Source organism: Martes martes, assembly GCF_963455335.1.
Source record: "Martes martes genome assembly, chromosome: 6".
NCBI lineage: Eukaryota > Metazoa > Chordata > Mammalia > Carnivora > Mustelidae > Martes > Martes martes.
Genome location: NC_137893.1, coordinates 85,349,772 through 85,376,470, shown reverse-complemented (window position 1 = coordinate 85,376,470; position 26,699 = coordinate 85,349,772). Strand labels below are relative to the sequence as shown.

The window sequence follows — 26,699 nt, the reverse complement described above, 5'->3', positions numbered from 1 at the left end:
TCTCGATTACTGGTGTATTCAGGTTTTTCTACCTTTTCTGAGAAAATTTGCTCAATTTGTATTTTTCTACAAACTTGTCAGTTATAATGATATTTTAAAGGTTATTACCATAACTATATACTATTATTTATATTTTTTCATCTATATATGTTTTTTTAAATTTCTTTTCAGCCTAACAGTATTGATTGTTTTTGCACCACACCCAGTGCTCCATGCAATACGTGCCCTCCCCAATACCCACCACCTGGTTCCCCCAACCTCCCACCCCCCACCACTTCAAAATATGTTTTTATACCCATTTTCTCATTCCTTCTTCTGTATATTTGTGGGTTTGTTTTTTACTTGTTCTCTTTCATTTGTGTTTGGATTCTATTTTCAAACTCATTCTTCCTCTGGGACCCCTGCGCCCCTTATCCAGGCTCTGGTAGGGTTCTCACGCTGAAGTCATCTGTCTCTTCTTCCTCTTGCCCAGGTACCCAGTACTTCTGGGCAGAATTTATCTGCTCTGAATCTCTCACTGCAGAGTCTGACAGGCACCTGACAATATCCATAGTGAGATGTTTTTCTTTTCTTACAAAAATATATTTAACTTGGGCCCACCCTTCAAATGGCTGCCTGGTAACTGGTTAATTCATCCAATGAAGGCAGTGAAACAGAAGGAAAGAGTACACCATTGTTGTGAAATTTGAAAGCCCTGAGATAAGGCCTGATCTTATCTGTCCCCCCTAAGATCTGTCCCCAACTAGCTGTCTGACCTGCTCTTCAGACCTTAGTTTCCCCAGCTATAAAATAAGGTAGCTGAATTTCAAGATTTCCAACCTATTCACCTTGAGAATTCTTATGATTATCTATTATCTAGTTTCTCAAATAAAATATTTGTGGTAGAGACTAGATTAATATGTTATTCTGCCTATATAATAGTTTCATTTTCACAGCTATTTTAGGGATTTTTAATCCAAAGTGGTGAAGAGCATGAGAATTTCTAGCATTCTTAAAAATTATTCAGCAAAGAGTTGTTTCTCAAATTCATTGGGTCCTTCAGGATCAGATCTACTCTGTTTTAGGATCCTACTCTATTTTAGCATCTGTTGTAGATCCTATGCTATTTTAGCATCCTAATCAACAAAAACCTGAACAATTGTTGGAAAAACTAAAGTCATGGCAAGAAATTAAAGTCACCAAATTGCCAAGCAAAGTAGTATGATAACATGTAATAATACTAAAGTTAATAGGACAACTTCAGCCTTATATATTCACTTAATATTATGGTTATAATTTCTCCCAATGGAGACCTTGAATTTCTTAATTCTGTTGCTAAACCCTTGTCCTAGACAACAGCACCATTTTTGAGGTAACATCTGACATTGTATCTCCAGTTGGAAAAACGCCCATCTTCTAGGAACAATATCCCCTTCTAAGAAATGACCCCACTCTAGCTCCATGCATGTGGTTTCCACTGCGAACCTATCTCTGCAGCAACAGTTCATTGATTAGCCCATTAAGGAGCACCTGACCAAAGCAAAACCAATTAATTTCTTCCTTTGAAGTTCCCTTTGGACTTGGGACCAAGAGAGTAAGCGGACTTTCCTTGAGAGTGCTGAACTTACTGAACACGTAAGCAGTGAAGCTCATGAGCCACCAGAGACGAAGAGTTCTGTCACATGGAGACTGGTTCATAGTAAGATAGAAAAAAGAAACCCATAAGCAGAAAGAAGGGGGGCAGCTGGACAAAGCAATGGGACAAAGATCCATAGAGGAATACATCTGAGGGAGATTTGCAAACTACAGGGCTGCAAGAGAGGCATCACTACTCTTAAGCCAGTGAAGATGACTGGCATGTTGCCATAAATACCAGAGCAACACAGCCTACACTAAAGGTGGTTAATGAGACTTAATCAGGAACAGTTGCTATTAGAACCTGGGAGTTCTTTATATTGGGTATTAGCATTCAGACTGAAGAAAGTGACCATTCAAACATGGATCCATATGGAACATAAAAGGGTGTAGTGACAACAGAGCAAAGTCAAGATGAACAAAGAGGGAATGAACATAGACCATGCTACCCTAAGCTAATGGTTTACAGTAATTTCTTCATGCAGGACACATGGTGAATACTCAGAGAGGACAGAAATTGATTTTATATCATGTTATGTTAACATAATAATGAATTCAATGTAAGTTTTATTTCATAGGGTAGGTTTAGTTATTCATAATCAATCACTTTTATAATCTTTATGAGGACATAAACGAGTTAACCCAATAAGGTATAGTTATAGAGATCAGAATCTAAAAGATACCAAATGGCAATTCCAAACACATTCTGATGTCCGGAGTATGAAGAGCAGGTAAACAGCCCTCCTACAAACAGCCATCCTATAAAAGGGTGCCCTAATCTTACCAAGATGTGCTCTGCATCATATCGGTCCTTGTCCTCTGGTCTCACTGACTCAGTAACTACTCTCACCACTTATATGTTTCTAACTCCTTGCCCTACCTTCTCCCCCTAGAGCAACTTTCCTTCTACCTCCTACCATCCCACCTGGCAAAATTTTATCTATTTTTTAGATCCTACTCAAAATACCATCACTGTGATACCTTCCCCCTGCACCCCTTGCAGTCTGAGTAGCTCTGAATCTTGTATTCAGGTGTGTCTGTGTAATTTCTACAGCACTATCACAATTACATGCTTATATGTCTGTCTTCCCTGGCTATGTTGTATTCATCTCCGTACTTCTTGAATCTAACTTGCTGTCTGTACAACAGCCTGTAGGGATACTGAATGAATAAATCCCTCAATGGACTATTACTCAGTCATCAGAAAGGATGAGTATCTACCATTTATATCGACATGGATGGAAATGGAGGAGACTATGCTAAGTGAACAAAGCTAATCAGAGAAAGACAATTATCACATAGTTTTACTTATATATGGCATCTAAGAAATGGCACAGAGGATCATAGGGGAAGGGAGGGAAAATGAATGGGAAAAAATCAGAGAGGGAGAAAAACCATGAGAGACTCTTAACTCTGGGAAACAAACTGAGGGTTGTGGAAAGGGAGGTGGGTGGGGTGAAGTGGTAACTGAGTGATGGGCATTAGAGAGGGCACATGATGTGATGAGCAGTGGATGTTCTATGCAACTAATGAACTGAACTCTACATCAAAAACTAATGATGTTGTAGCTAATTGAATTTAAATTAGAAAAGAAAGTTGCATTATAAAAAAGAATAAATAAATCCCTAATTACTGTGTGTCATAACAGTGGTTATAGTTTTTTAATTTGTGACCTAATAGACTTTTTTCTATAATTTTATATAGACATGGCAATACCCCTGTATGTTCATTCTTGCTAGCCTACTCTCCATGTGATATGTTACTCTGCTCAAACTTAAAAAAAAAAAAATAACATAAGTGTGTTCCTCTCTGCACAAAGATATCTGTATCATACCCACACTCTAGGAAATCTAAAAAGGGAGGAAAGAGTTTAATATTTTTTTCTAACTCAGTTTTGTAGATATACTTCTAAGAATCAGTTATAGAATTATGAAAGGCAAGGTTTGAGACTAAAATATGGAAGTTTTGCTGAATTGCATAGATTTTGATCATACCCAGCTTCAGTTTCTTGGCCAACGCATCAATTTGAATTGTGGGATCAGATCCCATGGACAGGAAGCATATCAAAGGTGTCCGTGTGTCACTTTCTTCCCAAGTTTTCTCCAGGTTCAAGATAACTGGTTCTGTGTACTTCTCCTCCAAAGAATCTGCAATATACTTTCTTGCTTGAAAAACAGTACGATCTGGGCACCAAGACCTAGAAATGAATACAAGTTAGAGGAAAAAATTCAGTGTGTTCATTTTTTATTCTATTTAATTCTAAGCATGTAAAGAACATATTTAATTAGCAAAGGACAAAAAGGTAATCCTCCCTTTCGCAGGTCTGTGAAAGAAGGATCAGAAGGTTTTCCATCCCTGGATGAATACAAATTTAGTCATTTGGTTTTGGTATGAGGCACTGGCAAAAAATAGGACAGAGCTGGTAACATAGGGTCTGTTGCCAACAGGGAAGGAAACTTAGAAGTCAGCTGATCCAATCGTCTCATTTTCAGAAGAATCAATTACTTGGAAGCTCTTAGTTTTGTTTTTGGTTTTTTTTTTAACTTACCCTGAATTACTCTCAGTTGTTTTTTTAAATCACATCAATGATGGGGTGCCTGAGTTGGTTAAGTGTCTGACTCTTGATGTCAGCTCAGGTCATGATCTCAGGGTTGTGAGGTCAAGCCCTGCATTGAGGGTCTCTCTCTCCCTCTGTACCCCCCAACCTTGTTCACATGCACATGCTCTCTCTCTAAATGTAAATAAATATTTTTAAAAAATCACATCTCTGACTATCTCTAGTCACTGAAGCTATCAACTTCAGGTAAGCAATTCCTCATTCAGACTAACCCACAGGAGCACACTCACTCTTTGATAAATATTTATCATGTGCCTACTATACATCAGACCCATATCAGGTGTGGGGACTCAACAGGGACACAAGGGGAGGTGCCCTCTGCCAGCTCCAAGGGCCAACCCGCTGCCCACCCAGGAGCTCTGCAGAGTTCAGGGGGAGAATTATAGTGTCAAAGTTCTCAGAAGGAGGTTGACCAGCAAGCATGTATTCAATACCATCTGTGTAGCCCACATTGTAGTAGGTTCTATACACAGCAGCAGATCAAATAAATATCATTTGATATTTGGTATTTTAGATCACAGACAAGCTCTATGGATGCTTATTTGCTAGTAGATCATACTATTCATTTGACACAGGTTCAATTTTTAAATGATGGTTAAAAGATAGACACATCTATTCCAATAAAAACAAGTAGCCCTGGGGCACCTGAGTGGCTCAGTCAGTTAAGCATCTGACTGTTGGTTTCGGCTCAGGTCATGATCTTAGGGTTGTGAGGTCGAGCCCCACGTCAGGCTCCATGCTTGGCATGGCATCTGCTTGAGAGTCTCTCTCTCCCTCTGCCCCTCCTGCTCATGCCCTCTCTCTCTCTGAAATAAATAAATCTTTTTTTAAAAAAGTAACCTTTCCATATTTTGTACATCATGAGGTCACCACGGCTGACCACTCTGATGACCCTCAAAGAGTAAACAACGTCCAGGAAACAACTTGTTCTAAGAAAAGCAAGCTCAGTTGCATAATATTAGGAAAACAAAAACTACTCCAACATAATCCTACATCTTTTTGTTGTTCTTTTGGTGGTCCCATCTACCTCCTGTTCCACCCTCCTGTCTTGCCCTTCAATCACACACACACACACACACACACACACACACACCCCTACATTCCAGTATAGAAGCCTTCTTTGAGCTCCTATATATGTAAAAAATATGAAAAGTGGGAAGAAAAAGAAAAGAAGCAGAAGAATTTTCTTTCTTAACATCAATTTCAAAATTTGTTTCCACTTTTAATAGCCAAGACAGCATTTATATTTTTCAATAGGCAGTTCTTGGCTTTTTTTGTCAGGTAAAATTGAATTTCAGCTTATCGACTAATTGCCTGGCAACTCTGTCATGTATTTTTTTTTAAGAAGTGAATTGAACAATAAATAATTCACTCAATGGTATATGATGAACAGAGGACATAACAAAGGCGTATTGTTCATGTTTTTGCTCAAAGCACTATCACTAATACATTCCCTGCCACCATCACCATTTTATTTGCTTGTCAAAGAATACAAGGACTTGCCATCCCAAATGGCAATTTGGAAGCACACACATTTACAGTAACCACTGGGACACAGTGAAGTAAACTCACGGAGGTAAGATCTGTAATTTGACAATATGATGAGTGATGTTTCTAGGTCTGATAATACCTATTCTTACCTGATAAGTAAAAGTTTGCGGCAGGTATCCAGTGAATCATTATACCCATCAGGGATAATTTCTTCCTCTGGAGCATCTTTATCAAACCAGCTTTTCCAACCCTTTTCATTACGAGATATCTAAAATAAATAAGCCAATTAGCAAGCCATAGGACCACATGCAATTGGGATATACTGGAGAGAATTCTGAGTAAACTTAGGGGGTCATTCTTCATAGGCAGACAGTTTTTCAAACATAACCACACAGTTTATTTATTTATTTATTTATTTTTCAGAATCAATGACTTAAAGAGCATGGCTATTACTAATCCCTCTCAGGTTTTCCATTGCTTTTCTATATTACTCACTGAAATTAACACTGTGGGTCAATCACACCAAATGATCAGGCAGGAAAAAACACAGACCAGGGGTTTACAATCTGCCAATACGATTGGCATTTGGCACCAGATGACTTTGGGGGAGCTGTCCTGCACACTGTACGACTGTTAGCAGCATCTCTTGCCTCTACCAACTAGCTGCCAATAGCACCCTTGTCACCAACTCATGATAATGAAAAATGTCTCCAGATATTGTCAAATGCTCTCTTGGTTAAGAAGATACAGACTATTCTGATAACCAAACCTCTAAATGTTGACCTCTACTTAAATAGCAATAGATGAGAAAAGAAAAATTTTTATTTTCTTAATGATTCCCTGCCTTGAGACCTTAAACCTAAGAATAAAAGAAGTTTCCATTGGATATATGACCCACACCTTCTTCGTCCATTCATCTGTTGAAGGGTGTCTCAGTTCCTTCCACAGTTTGGCTATCATGGATATTGCTGCTATGAACATTGGGGTGCATGTGTCCCTTCTTTTCACTACATCATATCTTTGGGGTAAATACCCAGTAGTGCAATGGAATATTACGCAGCCATCAGAAAGGATGAATACCCACCATTTGCATCGACATGGATGGAACTGGAGGGGATTATGCTGAGTGAAATAAGTCGAGCAGAGAAAGACAATTATCATATGGTTTCCCTCAGATGTGGAACATAAGGAATAGCGCAGAGGATATTAGGGGAAGGGAGGGAAATCTGAAGGAGGGGGGGATTCAGAGGGAGAGAAGAACCATGAGAGTCTATGGACTCTGGGAAACAATCTGAAAGTTTCAGAGGGGAGAGGAGTGGTGGGATGGGGCAGCCTGGTGATGGGTATTAAGGAGGGCATGTGTTGTGATAAGCACTGGGTGTTATATGCAAACAATGAATCATGGAACACGACATCAAAAACTAATGATATACTCTATGGTACCTAAGGTAACACAAACACACACACACACACACACACGTCTCTCCAAGAGCTGGTGTCTGATACCTGTTTTCTCAGAAGCATGGGGAAAAAAACGCCAGTTTTCAGTCATTAAAAGGCACTCCCGGAAGCCCCAGTCCTGACAAAACCGATTACAAAAACAACTGATTGGCGAGTCCCACTCTGCCCCTCAGCAACAAGCAGTCTGGATTACTGAGACAAGGTTTGTAAGCAAGTTTCAAAGCCACGGTCAGCATTAAAAGCGAGTAGCAAATGCGAATGGAGCAGGTCCTATGGAGAAGACCAAGGATTGTGCTTTTAGCTGCATTATCCTCGTTCTTTATGCAGGCCCAAGGAGGTTAAATAACTGCCACAAAGCCCACACCATCCAAACAATTCTTCATACAGGATCCAGGCGGGGCGCCAATGAAGAGCGAAACCGATGCTCGGGACCTCAGTTACAGTTTTGTCGCTTTGGGACACTAAGAGGAGGAGAAGGAATTCTGAAATGTTTCACAACTGTCTTCTCTCTCCTGAATACTGCAGTGGCTCCCCTACATTGACCGCTCCCAAAGAATCCGCCCGCCGCCTTTGGAGCACCACACCCCCCCACCCCCACCGCATGGGTACCTGCGCACGACCCACACCACCCCCTGCTGGTCTCCTCCAGCCTCGCCGCTCCAGAGAGGATGCACAAGAAAGAGGGTGTTTGTTCCCAGCTTCCTGGCCCTGTATCTGCTCATTCTGACTGTACTCAATAGAGCCTCCAGGGCCAGTCGCCTCTGCGAGGGGCAATGGGACCTCCTCCAGCCCCTCACTGCTCACCTCCACTTCCTACTCCTTTTCCTGGCCCTGTTAGCAACACCACTTCCAGGGCCTAAACAGTTCTCTCTGAGATGCCCAAGCGGGCTAGCTGCTGTTGGAGGCTACTTTTGTTTCAGTTCCTGACACCCATCAGCCAGATGGATCCCCTTCTCCTTCTGCCCTTTTTTCCCCCAAGGAGATGCCAAACTGATGGCCTCCTGATGACCAGTCCCATGAACTTCTGCAGCTTTCCTGAGAATGACCATTCCCCTTACTTCTAGCCCACTCCATGGTGAGTTGGAGAGAAATAACCCTGATGTCAGGGAAAGAACATAAGGTCAGATTACAGCTTCTCCATTTAGTAGCTATGCAGACTTGGGCAAGTACTTAACCTGTTTGAATCTCGGTTTTCTCATCTATAAAGCGGGGTCAATAATACTTCCCCCTAGCATGGTTATAGTTGTTACAAAGTACTTATCCTATTGTTAAGCAGTTGTAGGTACCAGATTCTACAAAGCAGGTAATTAAATTATAATTAACAGAAGCAAATGATAATGTCTAGACCCGGATCAATACAACCCGTCAGCAGAGGGCGCAAGTGTTAAGTGACACCCCCCCCCCCCCCCCCCCCCCCGCCTCCAAGGTCTCCCTTACCAGTCTCCTGCCAGACCCAGACCAACTTATTACCAACTTATTTCTTCCCAAAGTATTTGTTTGGGCTTGGAGGACTCATACAGAACAAAGCTTCCCATCCACCACAGATGGAAGCCAGAGACTCTGACTCAGCCACGGCTGAATAGGTAAAGAATCTCCATAATGTTTCAGAAATGCCACTGAACGGACACACCTACTGTACGCTGGGGAGGGGGTAGGCAGGTGTGTGTGGATGGGAGGGAATCACGTGATGACAGCGTGAGGTGTCTGTCAACTTGTGGTCAACCCATCGCCTCAGTTGTCCATCCCCAGTAACTCCCAAAAAGCTGATTTTCGGCAGCTGACGCTGGGAAACCACAGGCCTGCCTCAGTGATAGGCGGCTATCACCAACAACCCTCAAAGATAAAAATCATCTTTATGCTGAGTTGTACAATTATTTCCCAGTGAGGACCAAATCAACTAATCCCCAACAACACATTTACATTTTCCAATAAGAAAAGCAACGGGTGAATCAGGACCTGTTTCACTGTTATCCTTCACCCTTTTATATCTTCACCAGGAAAATGATGATTTTTTTTGAAAGGATCCCAATCTCTTAATTTGCCTCAAATTCAAATCCGCACAATTTAGTTGATCAGAAGCAGCAGGAAAAATGTAAAAACATGGTCTCTAATGAAATAGTCTACAATTAAAAGGTCCACCCACTGGTTCTAATTCTGACAGCTTGAGGTAAGCAGGCTTATAAATGACCCACGCCCACCACACAAGAGGAAAAGGCAGTCACCTGCCCCTACGACCAGGCTCCTTCTGATACTCTTCATCCAAAATTGCCCACAGAGAGCTTAGTGCCTTAACGCTGCACGCTTCCTTTGAGCCTTTTGGGTGAAGGAATTGTGGCCAGGAGCCCCCAATTAAAATGGCCCCAGGTATGTTTGGTTTACAGATCTGTACTTGTTTCTCCCAGCCCTCTGTTACCTGGTTCATAATTTCTGCAAACTGTGGAAGCTTACTCAGCTCCACGAGATTCAGCCAGGTCATATCCAGGATCCAGCGAAAAGGCTTGGGAGGGCAGGCTTTCAGATCCAGAGCTGCTCCCCCTGGGGAAAGGCGTTGGCAGGAATCAGGTCAGCTTGGGCTTTGTTTTTAGACATTTATTTTCCAACAGAAGAAAGGTAACCATATTACAGAGAAAATGGGGAAATAATCACGAAAAAAATGTGGCTATATTTTCTAGGTCCATTTCCTTCAAGTCTTAGGGTTTTATTTTCTGATTTATGCCATTTTTCTCAGGTGGTTGCAGTTGTTTGCATTTTTACTGTTTTTTTTTAAACAGCCTGTTTCATAAAATTTATAATTTTGATATCAATGAATAGCCTGATCTTTTCATGTGTGATTTTTAAAGTCACTTCTTAGCTCTCACTCTTCCAGAAATTTGATACTTAATATATATATATTTTTAAGTCAGAAAGATGGATAGATGGAGGGTGGGGGGGGATATGATACTTCTGTGGGTTTTTAAGGAAGTAACTCATGTTCAGATAATTTGTTCACTTACTTATTCAATAAATATTTATTGAGCACCCTCTGTGCACCAGCATATCCCAGGCACTGGGGATAAAGCAGAGAAAACCACACAAGGCTTCTGCTCTCACGGAGTCGTGAATTACAGGAGGAGACCGTGAATTACAGCATTGGATCACATTTTGAAGCAAATCCCAAATCAAATGAGCATATCCAATGGGACAATCTTCCACCAAGACACATAATTATATATTCCAGCTTCAAAACTCCTCTACTGCATATCTTCAGTAACGTTTTATCAGTTGTGTTTTAATTCAGATGTGTGCAAAACAGTGATCCTAAATCCTTTAGTCCTACTGAAGGACCATCTAATGCCACCACTTCACATATCTACCCTTGGGCAAAAGAGGGGTTGGAGGGGACTTCCGCCAGCGGCGGCTCTCTCTCCAGCACCTTCTTGAGAGGGTAAATGAGCTGAAGTAATCTTTTCTTATAAATCCCCTTGCACCACCTCTGGGGCAGCAACTCCGAGTGCCATAATACCTTTAGAACAGGCAAACCTTCCTCTTGACACCCCACTCCCTGCTACCTGGGGGAAGAGAAATCCATCCTCTCGCAGCATATCTGCCAGGACCGAGTTTACTGGAGAAGCCACCGCTGGAGAGCATCATGGATAGACTCAATAGACTCTGCTTCTCTAACTCAGAGACAAATGCATTTTCTTCTTGTTTCTTTCCAAAGGAAATGTTTTCATGTGACCGTAAGCCTCAAAGACATCAGGAGAAGACATTTAAGCCACAAGTGTTTCGAAACATCCTGGTGGACACCCATGAACCCAGAAAAATCACATCCCACCCTACTCCCCAAAATATTCTGGCTCAACCATGCTAGCTGCCGAAACACAGACAAAGAACTCAATTTCTTTGAGTTTCCTCTTCTGTCAAATGGGTATAATAATGGACTCTGCCAGATCAGTTTCTGTGAAGATTCAATAAATTCATGTATGTAAAAACCTCAGAACAGTCTTGGCCCATAGTAAGAGTTATGTAATCATTAGCTGTCATTTTGACATGAATTCTCTATTTTGGAAGCCTCACGTCCAATCCAATCTGGAAGGCAAGCGCAGATCCCCGCCCCCCTCAGGTGTCTTTGGGTCCATGGTTTATAACAAAAGAAAGATGGTGTCTTTCTAAAATAACTAGGCAGGGAAAATAGTTATATCAATGACTCTATAACACAGGGCTATCCCTGGTATCTATTTCATTTTTCAAAGTGTCCTGACATTCTCAGTTGAAGAAGAAAGTCAAAGGCACCTTCCACATACTGCAGAAAAACAAGTAGGAATTGACATAAAGGGATAGTCATTCCTAGGAGATCAAATATTTCTGCTATGATAAATAAGTCTGTCTTCTTTCCCTTTTAAGTCCTAAGTTAAAAATGATAGAAAAAATATCGAAGATCTAAGAGTTATATTTGTTAACTTTGTAAAAAAAAAACACTGAAAACAAAATCATCTATCATTTTTATAAAAATAATTTGGTTAAAATGTAAACCAGTTCAAAACTAGGACGAACTGTACAACAAACCAATTTTGTTTTTTTCAAAACAAAACAAAACAAAACCCTCTTTCACTGCTGAGCTGCTTGTACTTCGGTCGACAACCTGTCATACAATCCCAAATTAATCTTTTTTCAAGGCACTGCCCTGTTCGGGTTACTTCCCTGCTCATAAAACATTCGATGGCTTCTATTGTCAATGAAATTAAATCCAGACTCTTCTCACCATCTCTCCTGGCCCCGTGCAATCCGAGTCTCCATGACGCTCCAGCTTTATGAAGTGGCGTCCCAGATGTACCTTTACCATGACCCAGATGTGCAGGCTTTTTACTTTTTCTGTGACCACCCCCATCCTCCTCGCAAATTCTCTCCTCCCTGGGTTTCTCAGCCTCTTCTGACTTACAACCTGTCTCTCCAAGAATCCAGTCTCCTTCAGGCAGGGCTCTGGTTTGGCTGGGTGGGCGAGGGGAGAGGCAGGTGGATTGGGATTGTGTCGTGATGGGGAGGATACCTCAGACCCGAAAACTGCCCTCCAGTCTCTGCCATAGGCTGGGATCCCTGGACTGCGTCCTCGGTGCCGTGACAAATCCTGTCTAACCTACAGGGGTGTTGGGCTACTGTCCACAGACCGGTCCTTTGTGTCCAGTACTAAAGTTCCCCGGGGCCTGCAGCTTTTTGGTTTGAACCCAGGCCTCTGCTGCACACCAGCCCTTGCAACATGTCCACGTACACACTCCTACTTGCCTAACGTCAGTCAGGCTTAGCCCTCGAGCCGCTCCCCTCCACTAAGGCTGCCCTACAGCCGCCATGTGGGATTTGGTGCCGAGCAGAATGAAGGGGCATCTCCTGTCTGGATGTTTCTCGAGCACCTTTCTCTATCCACCCCAGGTTCTGCCTCAGGAGACTGGGAAGAGACAAAGATCTTTGTACCTGACCTCTGTCTACCTCTGAATCGCTCGTCCTTTCCGCTGTGGCCCAGAGTGCCAGGTTTCCTCTTCTTTCTAAAGCCTGTCTATCTCCTTCTCAGTGGCCATATTGCCACATGGGATTCAGGAAGCAAGGCCAGTTCACAGATCAGGAAAGACCCAAAGTATACCTCCCATCCCACTTGTACGCCACACTTAGAAGGCCTTCCTACACCTGAGGCCCATTTTGCTCTTGCTTCTGCCTAGATAGTCAAAGCAGTTTTCTAGGTTTGGTAAATTCAGGCTCACTTTATTTAAATTTCACAGAGGCCAGAGACCTGTACACCTGGACCCTCTGCACAGCTTGCCTGCCTCTCTCAGATGGTATTTAGCACCTCCCCTCTGGCCCCACAACCCCTTGTACCTGGAAGGAGGGGATGATGGTCTCTGAGCTCACACAGCTGGTCAGCAGAAGAGCCCAGCTCGTGTCCCTGTTTCTTAGTCCAGCCCACACCTTACTGCACCACACTGCCTTACGCTACACTTTAAGACCTCATCCTCTCTAGGTGCATTAGACCTGAGAAAAACTATGAACTGTATGACATGCTCCAGTTTCCTTTGAACTACAAGACAGAAAAAAGTCAAGACATTTTAGCCATTCTGCAAAATTGTTTGCAAAGTTTCTACAATAGTCCTCTAAGCTGAAGCTGAGGAAGAAATTCACTGAAGGAGAGAAAGAAGATAGAGTAGTAACTCATAGTTTACTCTCTGTTTATTATAAATGGGATGTCATGGAGAAAAGTGTATTGTGTATCGTGTCCTATGGCCTTGTCCTCTGAATTTAGAAATACTCTACATCTTCTTCCTACATAATCTCTTTCATTCCCATGGCTAGGTGGTTATTTCTATGGCTCTAGCTTTGTAGCTGTCTGACTTCTGAATCGTCTGACCTACCCTTTCTGTCTGCTGGAGATCTCAAATTCAACAGGTGTGTTTAGTCACCAGAGCTGTTCAAGGACATTCAAGTTTCCCTTCTTCCAGGCACATGGGAGAAGTGCAGGTCCCTGCCCTCTCTGAAGTTAGTGATTACTGTGTGTCTTGCTTTGCCTAATGTAAGATGAGCATTTAAGTGACAAACGTCACTTGTGGGATAACTTTTAAAAGCTGGCCCATGATTTGTCATATCCATTCCTCTGCTGTAGTAATTATAAAAGAAATTCCTGGGTGACCACGACAGGCATGTTGGAGAGAGAATAAATGAGAATATACCCTTATCATGTCAAGCCACTGGAAGTTTGGGATTGTTTTTATGGCCACGAAATCTGGTCTATTCTGACTGAATTGGGTCCCCAAATCACATTCACTTCTACCCAGCCTTCAGAGTCCTTTTTAAAGGCCACTTTCCTCCTTGCAGGGAGAGGGGCAGCTGGAAAATGATTTATTAAGCTTTACACAAAGAACAAAAAGTATAAGAGATATTTTAAAACATTAAACATTTTTCCCATGGATAGAATCCCCTGAAAAATCATGGCTTAACCCACAACAGTGTATTTTCCAAAGAGCTCCTACTGGCCTCACCAAACACAAGTCTCTCCTTCCTTTTAGACATTAAGACTTTGTTTTTAGCTCTCTTCTAACATTTAGAGTATTCTGCCTTGTTTTGCAATGTATTTTTTAAATTATCTCTATCCCCATTATAAGAGTGTTTTCTTTGAAAGCAATGTCTGGTTTACCCTTCTATCCCAACATTACTATGGTGGGTGCAGAGTATATGCTCAATAAATATTTGTTTAACCGAATTGAATGAAAATACCACTCTTTGATCTTCTTGATGATACTTTTAACATGGGAGATGAGCATTGAATAGGATTAACTTCCAGTACAAAATTCAAATGTGCCTTTTTCAGTCTTAAAAGTCGTGATAATCCCTTGCTCAAGGAATTGCTCTTTTGTGATAGAAACCTCATTACTAGCCTCACTTTTCTTCCCTTTTGCCTTCAGGTTTTCTAACCCCAGGCAACAATAACCAAACTTCAGGTAATGATATAACTAAAAAAAAAAAAAAAAAACCATGGAGTGAACACAGACCTGAAATAAATCATCTTGAGTTACCAGAGCAAAACGAATGGGAATCAGAAAAGGAAAATGAGGTACAAAGAACTTCCCTTTCATGGGAACATGATTTCCCCACCGTATCATTAAAAACAGCTCCCCAGCACATCGAAGAGCATATCAGAAGCAACCTCCTTTACATACCACATCCATATCCTAAGCCCTTCACCTTTAATGAGAGCCTGAAACTCCCTGTGCTTCACTGTTCCTCTCTGAAGATCGATCTTCAAGGTCATGAGGAGTACAAAGAGGAATTTGTGGTTTTCATACAGGCCTCGGACAGAGTATATAAAAACTTCATACGTCAGATACTCAATAATATTTGTAATTCTCTTTTGAGGCAGTGGAGACTTCTCAGATCTGCAATATATTTTAAAAATTATGGATGTCAACAGCCATCACTAAGACAGTAGGAAAACAAACACAAATTTTAAGTGGCTCCACACGGGGACGGGGAGGGCCTCCCTACCTGGCCATGGACTGGTCAAATAACTTCAAGAACTGGGCCAGCGAGGTCTGGTACATGATGTTGACCATGCTCATCTCTGTGATGAGAAAGTAGAGGATGCTTCCGCGGGTGGCCGCAGGTCGGAACTCCTCCTGAGCTGTGTTAATTTTGATCTCCGTCTCTGCAGCCACGTGCAGCTTTTCACTTACTTCGGCTGCTGTGTGCTTGGTGGTTCGGAGAACACCGATGAGAGATTCATCGTCTACCAAGGAACCTAAAAGCCAAACAGGAAAACCCTAGAGCACAAGAAGGGGAAGCCGCAAAGAAGAGGCAGCACTTCTGAAATCGACCTGTTCATTTTCAAGTCAATTTCTTCAATGCCCCTCCAGATAGAAGGGCAGATATTAACACGCTGAGAGGCTTCTGGCCCAACTGCCATCTGATGCCTGAATCCTTCCAAACATCCTTGCGGACAAGTTATCCCAGATGCTTCCTATAAATCTGCAAAAGGGGATTCCCAAGGCAGCCCACATGACTGGTCTTCAAAGGTCTGAAGACAAAATCTGGCCACCTCCATCCCCCATCCCCACCCCGTGGTTTACTACTGTAAATTGAAATTCACCTCTCAGCCATCTCTGCTAATATCAGGATGCCCAAGGGTATCCAAATAGTTGGGAGAAGTCACTGGACCAGAGTACAGACAATATCATCAACACAAGCAGTGTGATCAAGGCAGATGAAAGGACTCCTCCCTGCCGTCTCCACCAAGGAGTGCGGGAGCATGGCATGAGAATCACCTATCATGTACTCCTTGGAGGTTAAGGTTTTTGTTTATCCAAGGCATAAAGTGCTGTTGGGAAGCATTCATTATGAGCTGTAATAAATGGTAGGATTTAGGTTACTGGATTTGCCTACCGCAGAACAATATAGTGTTTGCTGACATTAGTGTCATTGGATAGGATGTTCTTTATTTATTTAGAAAGTCTCCATCCCCAGATCAGGGTGTGGCATGATGATCTGACTGCCCAAAGGAGAATCCACCCCTGACTTCTAAGCCGGAGGTCAAGGCCAGTGGGGAGTGAGCTTGGGCCTTGGGGCTCAAGAATGGCTGATACAGATTACACACATCATCACCCATTGTGGTAATTGCATTTCAGCGCCAAATGCAAGAGTTGATCTTAAAAAAAAAAAAAAAAATAGATGAGGCACATTAGTTTCCTTTGGGCAAGCAAATTAGCCTATTACCAGTCACCTAGCTCTATTGGGAGCCCTTATTTTTCTCAGGAGAGAGCAATTACATCTAGAAAACTCCGTTCTTCTCAAATGCTCAGACTCTGTTTGCTAATTCAAAAATCACATTCTCTGCGGTCCCTCTTTAAATGTCTAGAGGGAAAGTGCCTCGCTTGTGTTTGTGTTAATAACTCAACAGTTTCCTAACGCCTATAATCATGAGATGCTGAAAGCAAGGCCCAAGAAACCCTTACTTGGGACCATCATTCGGTTTACTTGTTAATAACACAGTACCTTTTGTGGCACTTAACTTGTAGAGAAGGTTGTCTTCAAGTTCCTTCATCTTCCGCCTGTTGAAGGTCACATCCTCCAAAAGTTTAACCCTCTCAGACTCTAATTCCTGTTAAGAAACAAAAAATAGAGGTGCCCAGATGGCTCAGTCGGTGAAGCGTCTGCCTTCAGCTCGGGGGAGTCTGCTTCTCCCTCTCCCTCCCCCTGTTCATTCTCTCTCTCTCTCTCTCAAGTAAATAAATAAAATCCTTTTTTTTTTTTTCTCCAAAGCCAGATTTAAAAAAAAGAAAGAAAGAAACAGGGGCACCTGGTGTCTCAGTCGTTAAGCATCTGCCTTCGGCTCAGGTCATGATCCTGGGGTCCTGGGATCGAATCCTGCAACAGGCTCCCCACTCAGCTGGGATCCTGCTTTCCCTCTGCCTACCTCTCCCCTATCTTGTGCACTCTCTCTCTCTTTAAAAAGAAAGAAAGAAACAAACAAACAAACAAGAAATAACAGCCAAATTGTAATCACCAGCCACTATGGCAAATCCAATTTACTTAGTGCTTCTTAACAGTTTTTAAAAAGTTTATTTCTTTTAAAGATTTTATTTATTTATTAGAGAGAAAGAGAGCACAAGCAGAGGGAACAGCAGGCCGAGGGAGAAGCAGACTCCCCGCTGATCAGGGAGCCCTGATGCAGGGAGCCCTGATGCAGGGCTGGATTAGGATCCTGTCCTGAGCCGAAGGCAGACGCTCAATGGACTGAGCCACCCAGGTGCCCCCAGTTTTTAAACGTTTAAACTAAAGTGCCTCTGGAATGACTTTACTTTTGTTCTTCTGGATGCTTTTTAAGAAATTATGCCCACTAGCACTAAGTTTCCATACTGCTTACTCTGGCATGCACAAGATTCCCCTGCTAAAGGAATTTTGTCTGAGTATCCTCCATGCTCTCTTCCTGGCTCTAAGTTTATTTAAATTAGAGTGTCTCATTCTCTTGGCCCTGCCGCACATGGCCTCTGTGTGAAATGCTAACTTCGTTGGCCATCAGAAGTGGTAGAAGCAGAGACATAATATCAAAGCACCACGAGGACAGCCAAACCAAATGTCAGCTCTTGGTCTGGTATCTGCCTGTAGGGACACCAGGTATCTGGTCTACCAGAGCCAGCTGCCAATACAAATCCATTTTCCATTGTCTTACATCTCCTTCCACCAGAGGGGCTAAACTGGACGTTTGGAAGGCATATTTTTTCCTACAAGAATAATGTCTTTTTTGATCATATTTTGAAAAAATGTTAAGTTTTCAGAAAAGGTGCAAGACAGATACAATTAACTCTCATAAATGTTTTGCCCAGATTCACCAGATACCATTTTGCGTTATCACTCTCTCTTTATATATATAATACTTATTATCATTATTGTTCTTCTATTATTGGTGAACCATCTGCTGAGGTCATGATCCTTTACCCCTAAAAACTTCAGCAAATCTCCTAAGAACCAGGACATTCTCTTGCACGAGTATAGTCCAATTTTCAAATTCAGGAAATTTAACACGGATATAATACTCTTGCTACATGCAGAGTAAATTAAAGTTGTCTGAATAGCATTTTTATAGCATTTTTTCCTGATCTTATACAGAATCACACATTGTATTTAGAATATGTTAGAAGGAGATGTTTTTAAACTACTTATCTGAGAAAGTTTCTTGAAAAACCATTTCAGAAGTTCTACCACTTTCTGAAAGTCTTAAACCACTTTGTGGATCCGAAGTCATGGCAAGGTGTTCACCTCTACACCTGGCACAGCTTGCATTACTGTTTGTGTGTCGATTGTGTCCCTCCAATGAGATTCTGTGCATCTAGAGGGCAGACACTTATCCTATTCACTTTTGTATTCTTGACAGCATTACCTCGAGGCTTTGCAGAGAAGGGACTCAATCTGAGAAATATGTGTTAAATTGAAGTATGCCGAATTGAGTTCAACAGTTCTATTTTACATCTGGGGAAACTGAGAACCCAGAAAATATATATTAACTCCAAATCCCATCCCAACATGGTACTCACGGCTAGTTACCAGCAAAGGCAGGCTCATGCTCTTGTTCTCCAATTCCAAGACCAGTGGCATGATTGCCAGTGTCCTAGAAGGTTTGCCATGTTTGATGGGGGTGGCAACAAAGGTCATGGCTGCGTTTGCGGTGGAGTACCTAATGAGCTGTTTCCATTAGGATGGTCACCTCTGGGTGGCAGTATAGGAATATCTGGACAAAATGAAATCCCATGAGCTTCCTTCTCAGTGTGATCTGGCAAAACAAGCATCATGGTACAGTAGGCACTCGTGGGTTCTACAGCAGCATCTGAAAGGTTTATGTAGAAGGCCCGACAGGATGGAAAGTCTGTGTGCTTTTAGAAGCTCAGACCCTATTCTCTCTGGCTTCTGTTTGTTCTTCTGTAAAATGAGGGTGTAAGAGCAGGATAGTTAAGAAGGTTAAACATCATGGTCAGGATGTCCTCCTACAAATTGAGTGTGTTTTGGCTTTTCCCAGCAAGTACGGTATAAGCACCTTAGTGCATCCCTTGAAGAGGAAGCTGAGGACTAGGAGAGTGCGTGGGCCCTCTGGGGACATGGGGTGTAGCCTGCCTTAGACAGTGGAGTGGCCTGCCTTACGGAAGTTCGGGCAGCCTGTATGTGACACCTGGACCCGTGAGGAATCCTCTCATTTCAGACCAACAGCACGAGTGAGACCACCAAGGAAGGACTGATTTTCAACAGTTGGCACTATGTGGCCCTAAGAGGTGATGAGCATTGAACTGAAGGGCCCGGCCTCTCTCCGCCTGGCTGTGGAAGGGGCCTGGTTCCCTTACTGGACTGTAGAAGCCCCCAGCTGTTTGTTAGAAGGGAAGGTCAAACAGCTAGTGAGAGCAGAGGCTGGGACTGTGCCCCCTTGGTTCTGCTTTGACCAGAATGGCCCCCTTTAAGGGCCGGCCCCACCGTAGGGCTTCCCCTCTCCTTTTACTGAGCCTCTCTGTTTCTCTGGTGTGAGGATCATTTCTCTTGCCCTCTTCCAATCTCTTTCCCATGTTCGTGGCATCTACTCCTTTTTTTTTTTTTTATTAAATTTTTTATTTATTTTCAGCGTAACAGTATTCATTGTTTTTTCACCACACCCAGTGCTCCATGCAATCTGTGCCCTCCCTAATACCCACCACCTGGTTCCCCCACCCTCCCACCCCGCCCCTTCAAAACCCTCAGGTTGTTTTTCAGAGTCCATAGTCTCTCATGGTTCACCTCCCCTTCCAATTTCCCTCAACTCCCTTCTCCTCTCCATCTACCCTTGTCCTCTATATTATTTGTTATGCTCCACCAATAAGTGAAACCATATGATACTTGACTTTCTCTGTTTGACTTATTTCACTCAGCATAATCTCTTCCAGTCCTGTCCATGTTGCTACAAAAGTTGGGTATTCGTCCTTTCTGATGGAGGCATAATACTCCATAGTGTATATGGACCACATCTTCCTTATCCATTCATCCGTTGAAGGGCATCTTGATTCTTTCCACAGTTTGGCGACCGTGGCCATTGCTGCTATAAACATTGGGGTACAGATGGCCCTTCTTTTCACTACATCTGTATCTTTGGGGTAAATACCCAGCAGTGCAATTGCAGGGTCATAGGGAAGATCTATTTTTAATTTCCTGAGGAATCTCCACACTGTTCTCCAAAGTGGCTGCACCAGTTTGCATTCCCACCAACAGTGTAAGAGGGTTCCCCTTTCTCCACATCCTCTCCAACACACGTTGTTTCCTGTCTTGCTAATTTTGGCCATTCTAACTGGTGTAAGGTGGTATCTCAATGTGGTTTTGATTTGAATCTCCCTGATGGCTAGTGATGATGAACATTTTTTCATGTGTCTGGTAGCCATTTGTATGTCTTCATTGGAGAAGTGTGTGTTCATATCTTCTGCCCATTTTTTAATATGATTATCTGTTTTGTGTGTGTTGAGTTTGAGGAGTTCTTTATAGATCCTGGATATCAACCTTTTATCTGTACTGTCATTTGCAAATATCTTCTCCCATTCCGTGGGTTGCCTCTTTGTTTTGATGACTGTTTCTTTTGCTATGCAGAAGCTTTTTATCTTGATGAAGTCCCAGAAGTTCATCTTTGCCTTTGTTTCCTTCGCCTTTGGAGACATATCTTGAAAGAAGTTGCTGTGGCTGATATCAAAGAGGTTACTGCCTATGTTCTCCTCGAGGATTCTGATGGATTCCTGTCTCACGTTGAGGTCTTTTATCCATTTCGAGTTTATCTTTGTGTACGGTGTAAGAGAATGGTCAAGTTTCATTCTTCTACATATAGCTGTCCAGTTTTCCCAGCACCATTTATTGAAGAGACTGTCTTTTTTCCACTGGATATTTTTTCCTGTTTTGTCAAAGATTATTTGACCATAGAGTTGAGGGTCCATATCTGGGCTCTCTACTCTGTTCCACTGCGTGGCATCTACTCCTATCCCTTGTCTTTCTCTTCTCCTTGTCCAGTCTTCTGCTACCGATCTTTCCCTCACCCTCCCATGGGAAGCCTCTCTGGTCTTAGTATTGCTAACCTTGCCCTTTCCTTGAACCCTCAATACTCAAATTAATTCTAGGTAAGCAAACATAATCTTTCTCAGATTTTACGCAAATATGTTTTCCATATGCAAATAAGTATAATTACATTTTATGCAAGCATATTTTATGCATAATGTTAAATGTATTCTGAGATTTATCTCAAAAATTAGTTTCAACTTGTATCAGTCTCTTAAAATCTTCCTGTTTTAAGTTGTTCTTTGTTTTATGAGAACCCTCAATCATACTTAATTTCTCTGCCTTAATGTAAATTTTATTTGATTAAAATTCAAGTTAGGCTCTCTGTATCACTAGAGTACTAGAATGTAGCAGTTGAAACTACCCCAGTGGTAATACACTCATTCAGAGCAATTTCTTTTTCTCCAGGATCATTATTTTAGTGAATTTTTCAGGTATATCAAAGAGCATCTATCCCTAGGACTACAGATAAGAGCTCAACATACTCCAAGGATTAAAGACAGAAGCAGAAAGAGCAGTGTGAGTGGTGTGTGTGTGCACGTGTGTATGTATGTGTACACACATGTATGCATGTTTGGGGTTGGAGGACAGCTGAGTTAGTTACATGATTTCTTGACAGGACCTGACAGGAGACAGCTAAACTAATATTTATGCTAACGAAGGTAAATAAAAATTTGCTTCATTTTTTTCCTTCCCAAATACTTAACAATTTCATAACCCATTTTAAGTATTTATTATAATTTATTAGAAGTACTGGTTTACCTAGAGAAATTATTACCTGTTTCTCAGTTAAAATCACCCTCCTTAATAACTGATTCTCAAGTCCTTTCATGGTGACGGTAAAATCAATAACTGATGTTTTAGCATTGATCTCAGGGGTGAAGGCAGGGTTGGGTAGCTTCGTGGTAATATACAGTTTAAATGTATCCATGAGCTCACATTCTTTATCACCAACTTTCACCTACATCAATTCAAATACCAAATTAAAAACAGCTTAAGCGACAGGACAAGCAATTTGGGGTTAACTTAGGAAAGAATTTACCAGAGGTCAGGGCTGTGAAACTTGAATGAATTGCAAAGGAAAAAGTTGTAAGACTTTAATCACTGATTTTAAATAATTCAGATTTGCGGTCCTGCCAGGAGACGTTGTTAACCATGACACCAACCAAATTAAATGAACAAACAAATTAAATGAAAAATTTATCCCCAACAAATGTAGAATAAAGGAAAACTCAGACACATCTCAGATTTGACTGTTTTCCCCTACTAGAGGAAATTGTTTCCTACCGAGGAAATTTGTGGAGATTAGAGGAAGTGTTTGTTATTTCTCTTTGCATTTCAATCGTATCCAAAGCATATTTGACAATAGAAAGGAATAATGAAATTTTCAAAGAAAAAAATGACAACATTTTTTTTCATAAACATGACATTTATCTTAAACACTACAATTTGCAGTATACTATATTAAAAAACAACTGATTTTATTATCTGAAATTAAGGTAGAAATTATGCCATTTTTAAAGGACTTAAATTTTTAATTAATCTTGGTTCTACATGTGGTTGGAAACCACATCTGTAAGGCATTACCATGCTCTTAAGCACCATGCTTTCACACTACAGAGATACAAAAGAAGTATCTCTTCTTTTGAAAGACCTTCAGAAATAAAAATCCTACACCCTCCTTTGGCATGTTAAATACAGCACATTAAAGACTCACATTATGAAGAAATGTTTTCTAAATAAATCTTTGTTTAATGAGAACATTTGCATTCTGTACTTATTCAGTGATATTTGTGAAATTAAGTTGTCCAAAGTGAAAAATCTCCATCAGAAATGCTGTCATTCACCAAGAAACAAAACCAAAGAAGCCTAAAGGTGGAGAACACTGCCAATTAAGAAACACTTCTACTGAGAACCATTCATGTTCTCACCAATGATGGGAAACGTGATTCCTCAGCTTCTAGCGAAGTCTATGTTTAGATTGAAAGTTAATACAGAAAGAAATGAACAAATCAATGTCCATAGACTTTATTAAAATGCCATTTTCTCCCTGTGAGAAAATGTAAGCTTTATTATACAGATGAATATATGACTTGTAAATCCAATTTTCTCAGAGCTGCCAATATATATACATATATAGTGTGTAATACTAATATATTATTATGACCAGACAATGTCTTTCCTTAATATGTTATTTAGTGTCAGCTAAATGGTTACTCTTACCAAAATATTGCTATCCCCCTGTATTTTTCATATACAATTTTAAAAATAAGAGATATACTAAATATGAGTTTGGAAATAATTTTTCCAGTGTATCAAATACTACCACCTGAAGCAAAGAACCTTTGCTGCTATGCTCAAAAAGATAAGTAGATGTCACCATTGTTCTTTTCTTGTCTTCTCCTTCTTCTTCTTTTTTTTTTTTTCCTTCCCAAAGCTCACCTTGAATGTGGTGCCTGATTTAATGAAATTCTTTTCTAATACATTATCCAGGACTGGATCCAGCTCTTCACGAATGTCCTCAATGAGAAGAGGTCGGCCCAAGGAAAGGCTGTCCTCCAAGTGTGTGCGGAAATATTTATGGTTCAGAGATGTTACCTAAAAATAAAGGGTTCATTGCTATAGAAATGTGATGAAGGATGTGCTTATTTCCCAGGTGGAAACCAAGAGAATTGTTGCACAAGTGCCTGAGAATTTTAAGGGTGATATAGGATGCTTTATGAAAATAAAAGTAAGGACATTTAATTTTCCAAACTCGGTGAGCTCATGACTTTGTGGAAGACTTGGAGGAGCAACAGTCTCCCTGATCGGAACAGGAGAATCAAGCGGCACTCCTCAGAGCTTCGCTCCTACACAGAGCACAGAAGTAATCATGGATTAAACCTGCTACATGTACAGTTACGATCACTCAGGGAAAACAAAGTAACTTTGCAAATTTGCAATATTCATTTATCTCTTCAGGACCACTCATGAGATGATCAAGTGATTAAAAAAAGAGGCGTAAGAATGCCAGAAATTATATATGGAGTCAAACCCAGGGCCTATCCATGTATTCTGCCTCTAATAGTGGCACAACGGAGGAACAGGGTAGATATTTCATGTACAATTTCAATATACAAAATCAACTTAAAAGACTGTATATTCACTTTTTTTTTTAAATTAGAATTCTGAATGCCTGGTGGGGCCCACTGTTTTAGTTCAGTGTTTGTTGATTAGTTAAAATAGATACACAAGGGGCACCTGTGTGGCTCAGTCAGTTAAGCACCTGCCTTTGGCTCAGGTCATGATCTCAGGATCCTGGGATCAAGCCCTGCGTCAGGGTCCCTGCTCAGCAGAGAGCTCGCTTCTCCCCCACATCATGCTCTGTTTCTCCCGCGCGCACGCGCGCGCTCTCTCAAATAAATAAATAAAATCTTAGAAACAAAAAATAGACACACTGGGCTGGTTGATCTTTGCATTGGCCAAATGGCTTTGAACTCTGACTTCTCCTGTGATTCCCTCCCCTGCCTAAATGGGAGGATTCCTGAAGGTTCTCAACACTCCATCTCCTTATACTTTACCATCTGCATTCTGCTACTGTCTCTATGCGGCTGTGAGTGCTGATCTTAAGACACAAGGAAGATCCTCTGGGACAGCAGGTGATTAAGGGAGTGGAATTAAAAGATATCATCTCTCACTTGCTATGAAAAAGAGATGTGTAATTAAAAATTAAATAAGTCTACTCTTTCCTGTTTTGGATAAAAAGGGAAATAACTAAAAGAAAAAATTCTGCACATGAAGGAATTTGTTTCCCTGGATGGATAGCTTTTTTTACACAAATGATGAGCCGTGAAAGACCTCATTATGAGTTGATAAGGTAAATGAATCTAAACAAAGATCTTTAACCAGCTTATTAAACAAGATGAAACAAGATCCCAATGAGACTAAGTATAATTGTCCTGCTCTGTCTCCTAAGGAGTAAATTCTGTTTTTGTGATTTGCTTCCTAAGTATGATGGTTAATATTACATGTCAACTTGATGGGGGTAAGGGATGCCCAGAGAGTTGATACACATTTTTTTAGGCTGTCTGTGCAGGTGTTTCCAGAATAGACTGGCCTCGAAATAGTAGACTGAATAAAGAAGATCACCCTCACTGATCTTTGGGTGGGCTTCAGCCAATCCACTGAGAGCCTATATAGAGCCCAAAGATGGAAGAAGAGCAAATTTGCTCTCTGCTTGAGCTGTGACATCTGTATTCTCCTGCCCTTGGACATCAGCAACTGGTTCTTGAGTCTTCAGATTTGAACTGGGACTTATACCACTGACTCCCCTGGTTCGCAGACCTTCAGAGTTTAGACTGGGACTACCTTCTAAACTCATGACCAGCCTTCCTGGACCTGTAGCTTAGGATGTTCTTTCTCTCCCTTGCCCTCTGCCCCTCTACTCCTCCCTCTCTAAATAAATTAATTAATTAATTAATTAAAAATAAACACCTTATTAGACCCCAAGTCTTTTTTTTTTTTTTAAGATTTTATTTATTTATTTATTTATTTATTTATTTATATACAGACAGAGATCACAAGTAGGCAGAGAGGCTGGCAGAGAGAGAGGGAAGCAGGTTCCCTGCTGAGCAGAGAGCCCGATGCGGGGCTCGATCCCAGGACCCTGAGATCATGACCTGAGCCGAAGGCAGAGGCTTTAACCCACTAAGCCACCCAGGCACCCCTACACCCCAATTCTAAAACTGGACTGCACAATGCCATAAAGTACCATGGATCTGAGCTAGGTTGGAGCAAATATCCTTAAACCGAGGAGTCATGAGTTCTATTTTTGCTGCTTTCTTGTAAGTCTAAATTCAAGGCCCAGAATAAAAGCCACATGCAAAATTGGCAACAGCAGAAAAGCCAGGGAAAGGGATAGACAGGAGCATGCATCATGAGAGAACACAAAAGAGAAAAAATAATCAGAGCCCTTGCCCCAAATCACTGTGAAAAAAGTCAAGGGTATAAATTAACAAACAATTATCAGAGACGACAACTTTATGACTGGCAGAATCAACTGAAATTTTGGGAAAACTTCATGATTTTAAGAAAGCTTTCCCGTACACCAAATGGTACGTACCTGCAAGTCATTTTCTCTTTCCTTGGATTTAATCCAAGTTTTGCCTTGAGTCTGTGGGTCTATGAGGAGTGGGTATCTGGTGGCCTTTGTCACAATGATGCCATTCTGAATTGAGAGGTCATCTCCTGGTAATCCCTGCAGACCCCACTCCCCAATCTAAGTAACAAGAAACAGATATGGCCAGTCAGAGGAGAACAAGAATGCTTTCATAGTAATTAAGTATCACAATATTAGAAGAATTTAATACTGGGATACATATTTTTTTTTCTATTGAGACTCTGAAATGGGTACCTAGAAAAAAAAAAACAAACTTGTAAATGTGAACCAAATAACATTCACCTAAAAAAATAAATTTAT

At 41.3% G+C, this 26,699-nt stretch overlaps 1 protein-coding gene across 2 annotated transcripts in view; it reads right to left on the bottom strand.

Moving 5' to 3' along the window:
- The window catches only part of DNAH8 (dynein axonemal heavy chain 8), a gene marked incomplete at its 3' end in the record, with an annotated part of 317,468 nt that overhangs the window by 71,877 nt on the left and 218,892 nt on the right, over positions 1–26,699 (bottom strand). For both annotated transcript variants that reach the window (XM_080806629.1, XM_080806628.1), the window contains exons 70-78: positions 26,343–26,498; positions 23,684–23,839; positions 22,020–22,202; positions 16,688–16,793; positions 15,185–15,437; positions 14,885–15,075; positions 9,597–9,718; positions 5,872–5,990; positions 3,609–3,811 (exon numbers count right to left, since the gene is read on the bottom strand). In XM_080806629.1, the coding sequence (XP_080662755.1) occupies positions 3,609–3,811; positions 5,872–5,990; positions 9,597–9,718; positions 14,885–15,075; positions 15,185–15,437; positions 16,688–16,793; positions 22,020–22,202; positions 23,684–23,839; positions 26,343–26,498 (1,489 nt within the window). The remainder of the gene's footprint in view (positions 1–3,608; positions 3,812–5,871; positions 5,991–9,596; positions 9,719–14,884; positions 15,076–15,184; positions 15,438–16,687; positions 16,794–22,019; positions 22,203–23,683; positions 23,840–26,342; positions 26,499–26,699) is intronic.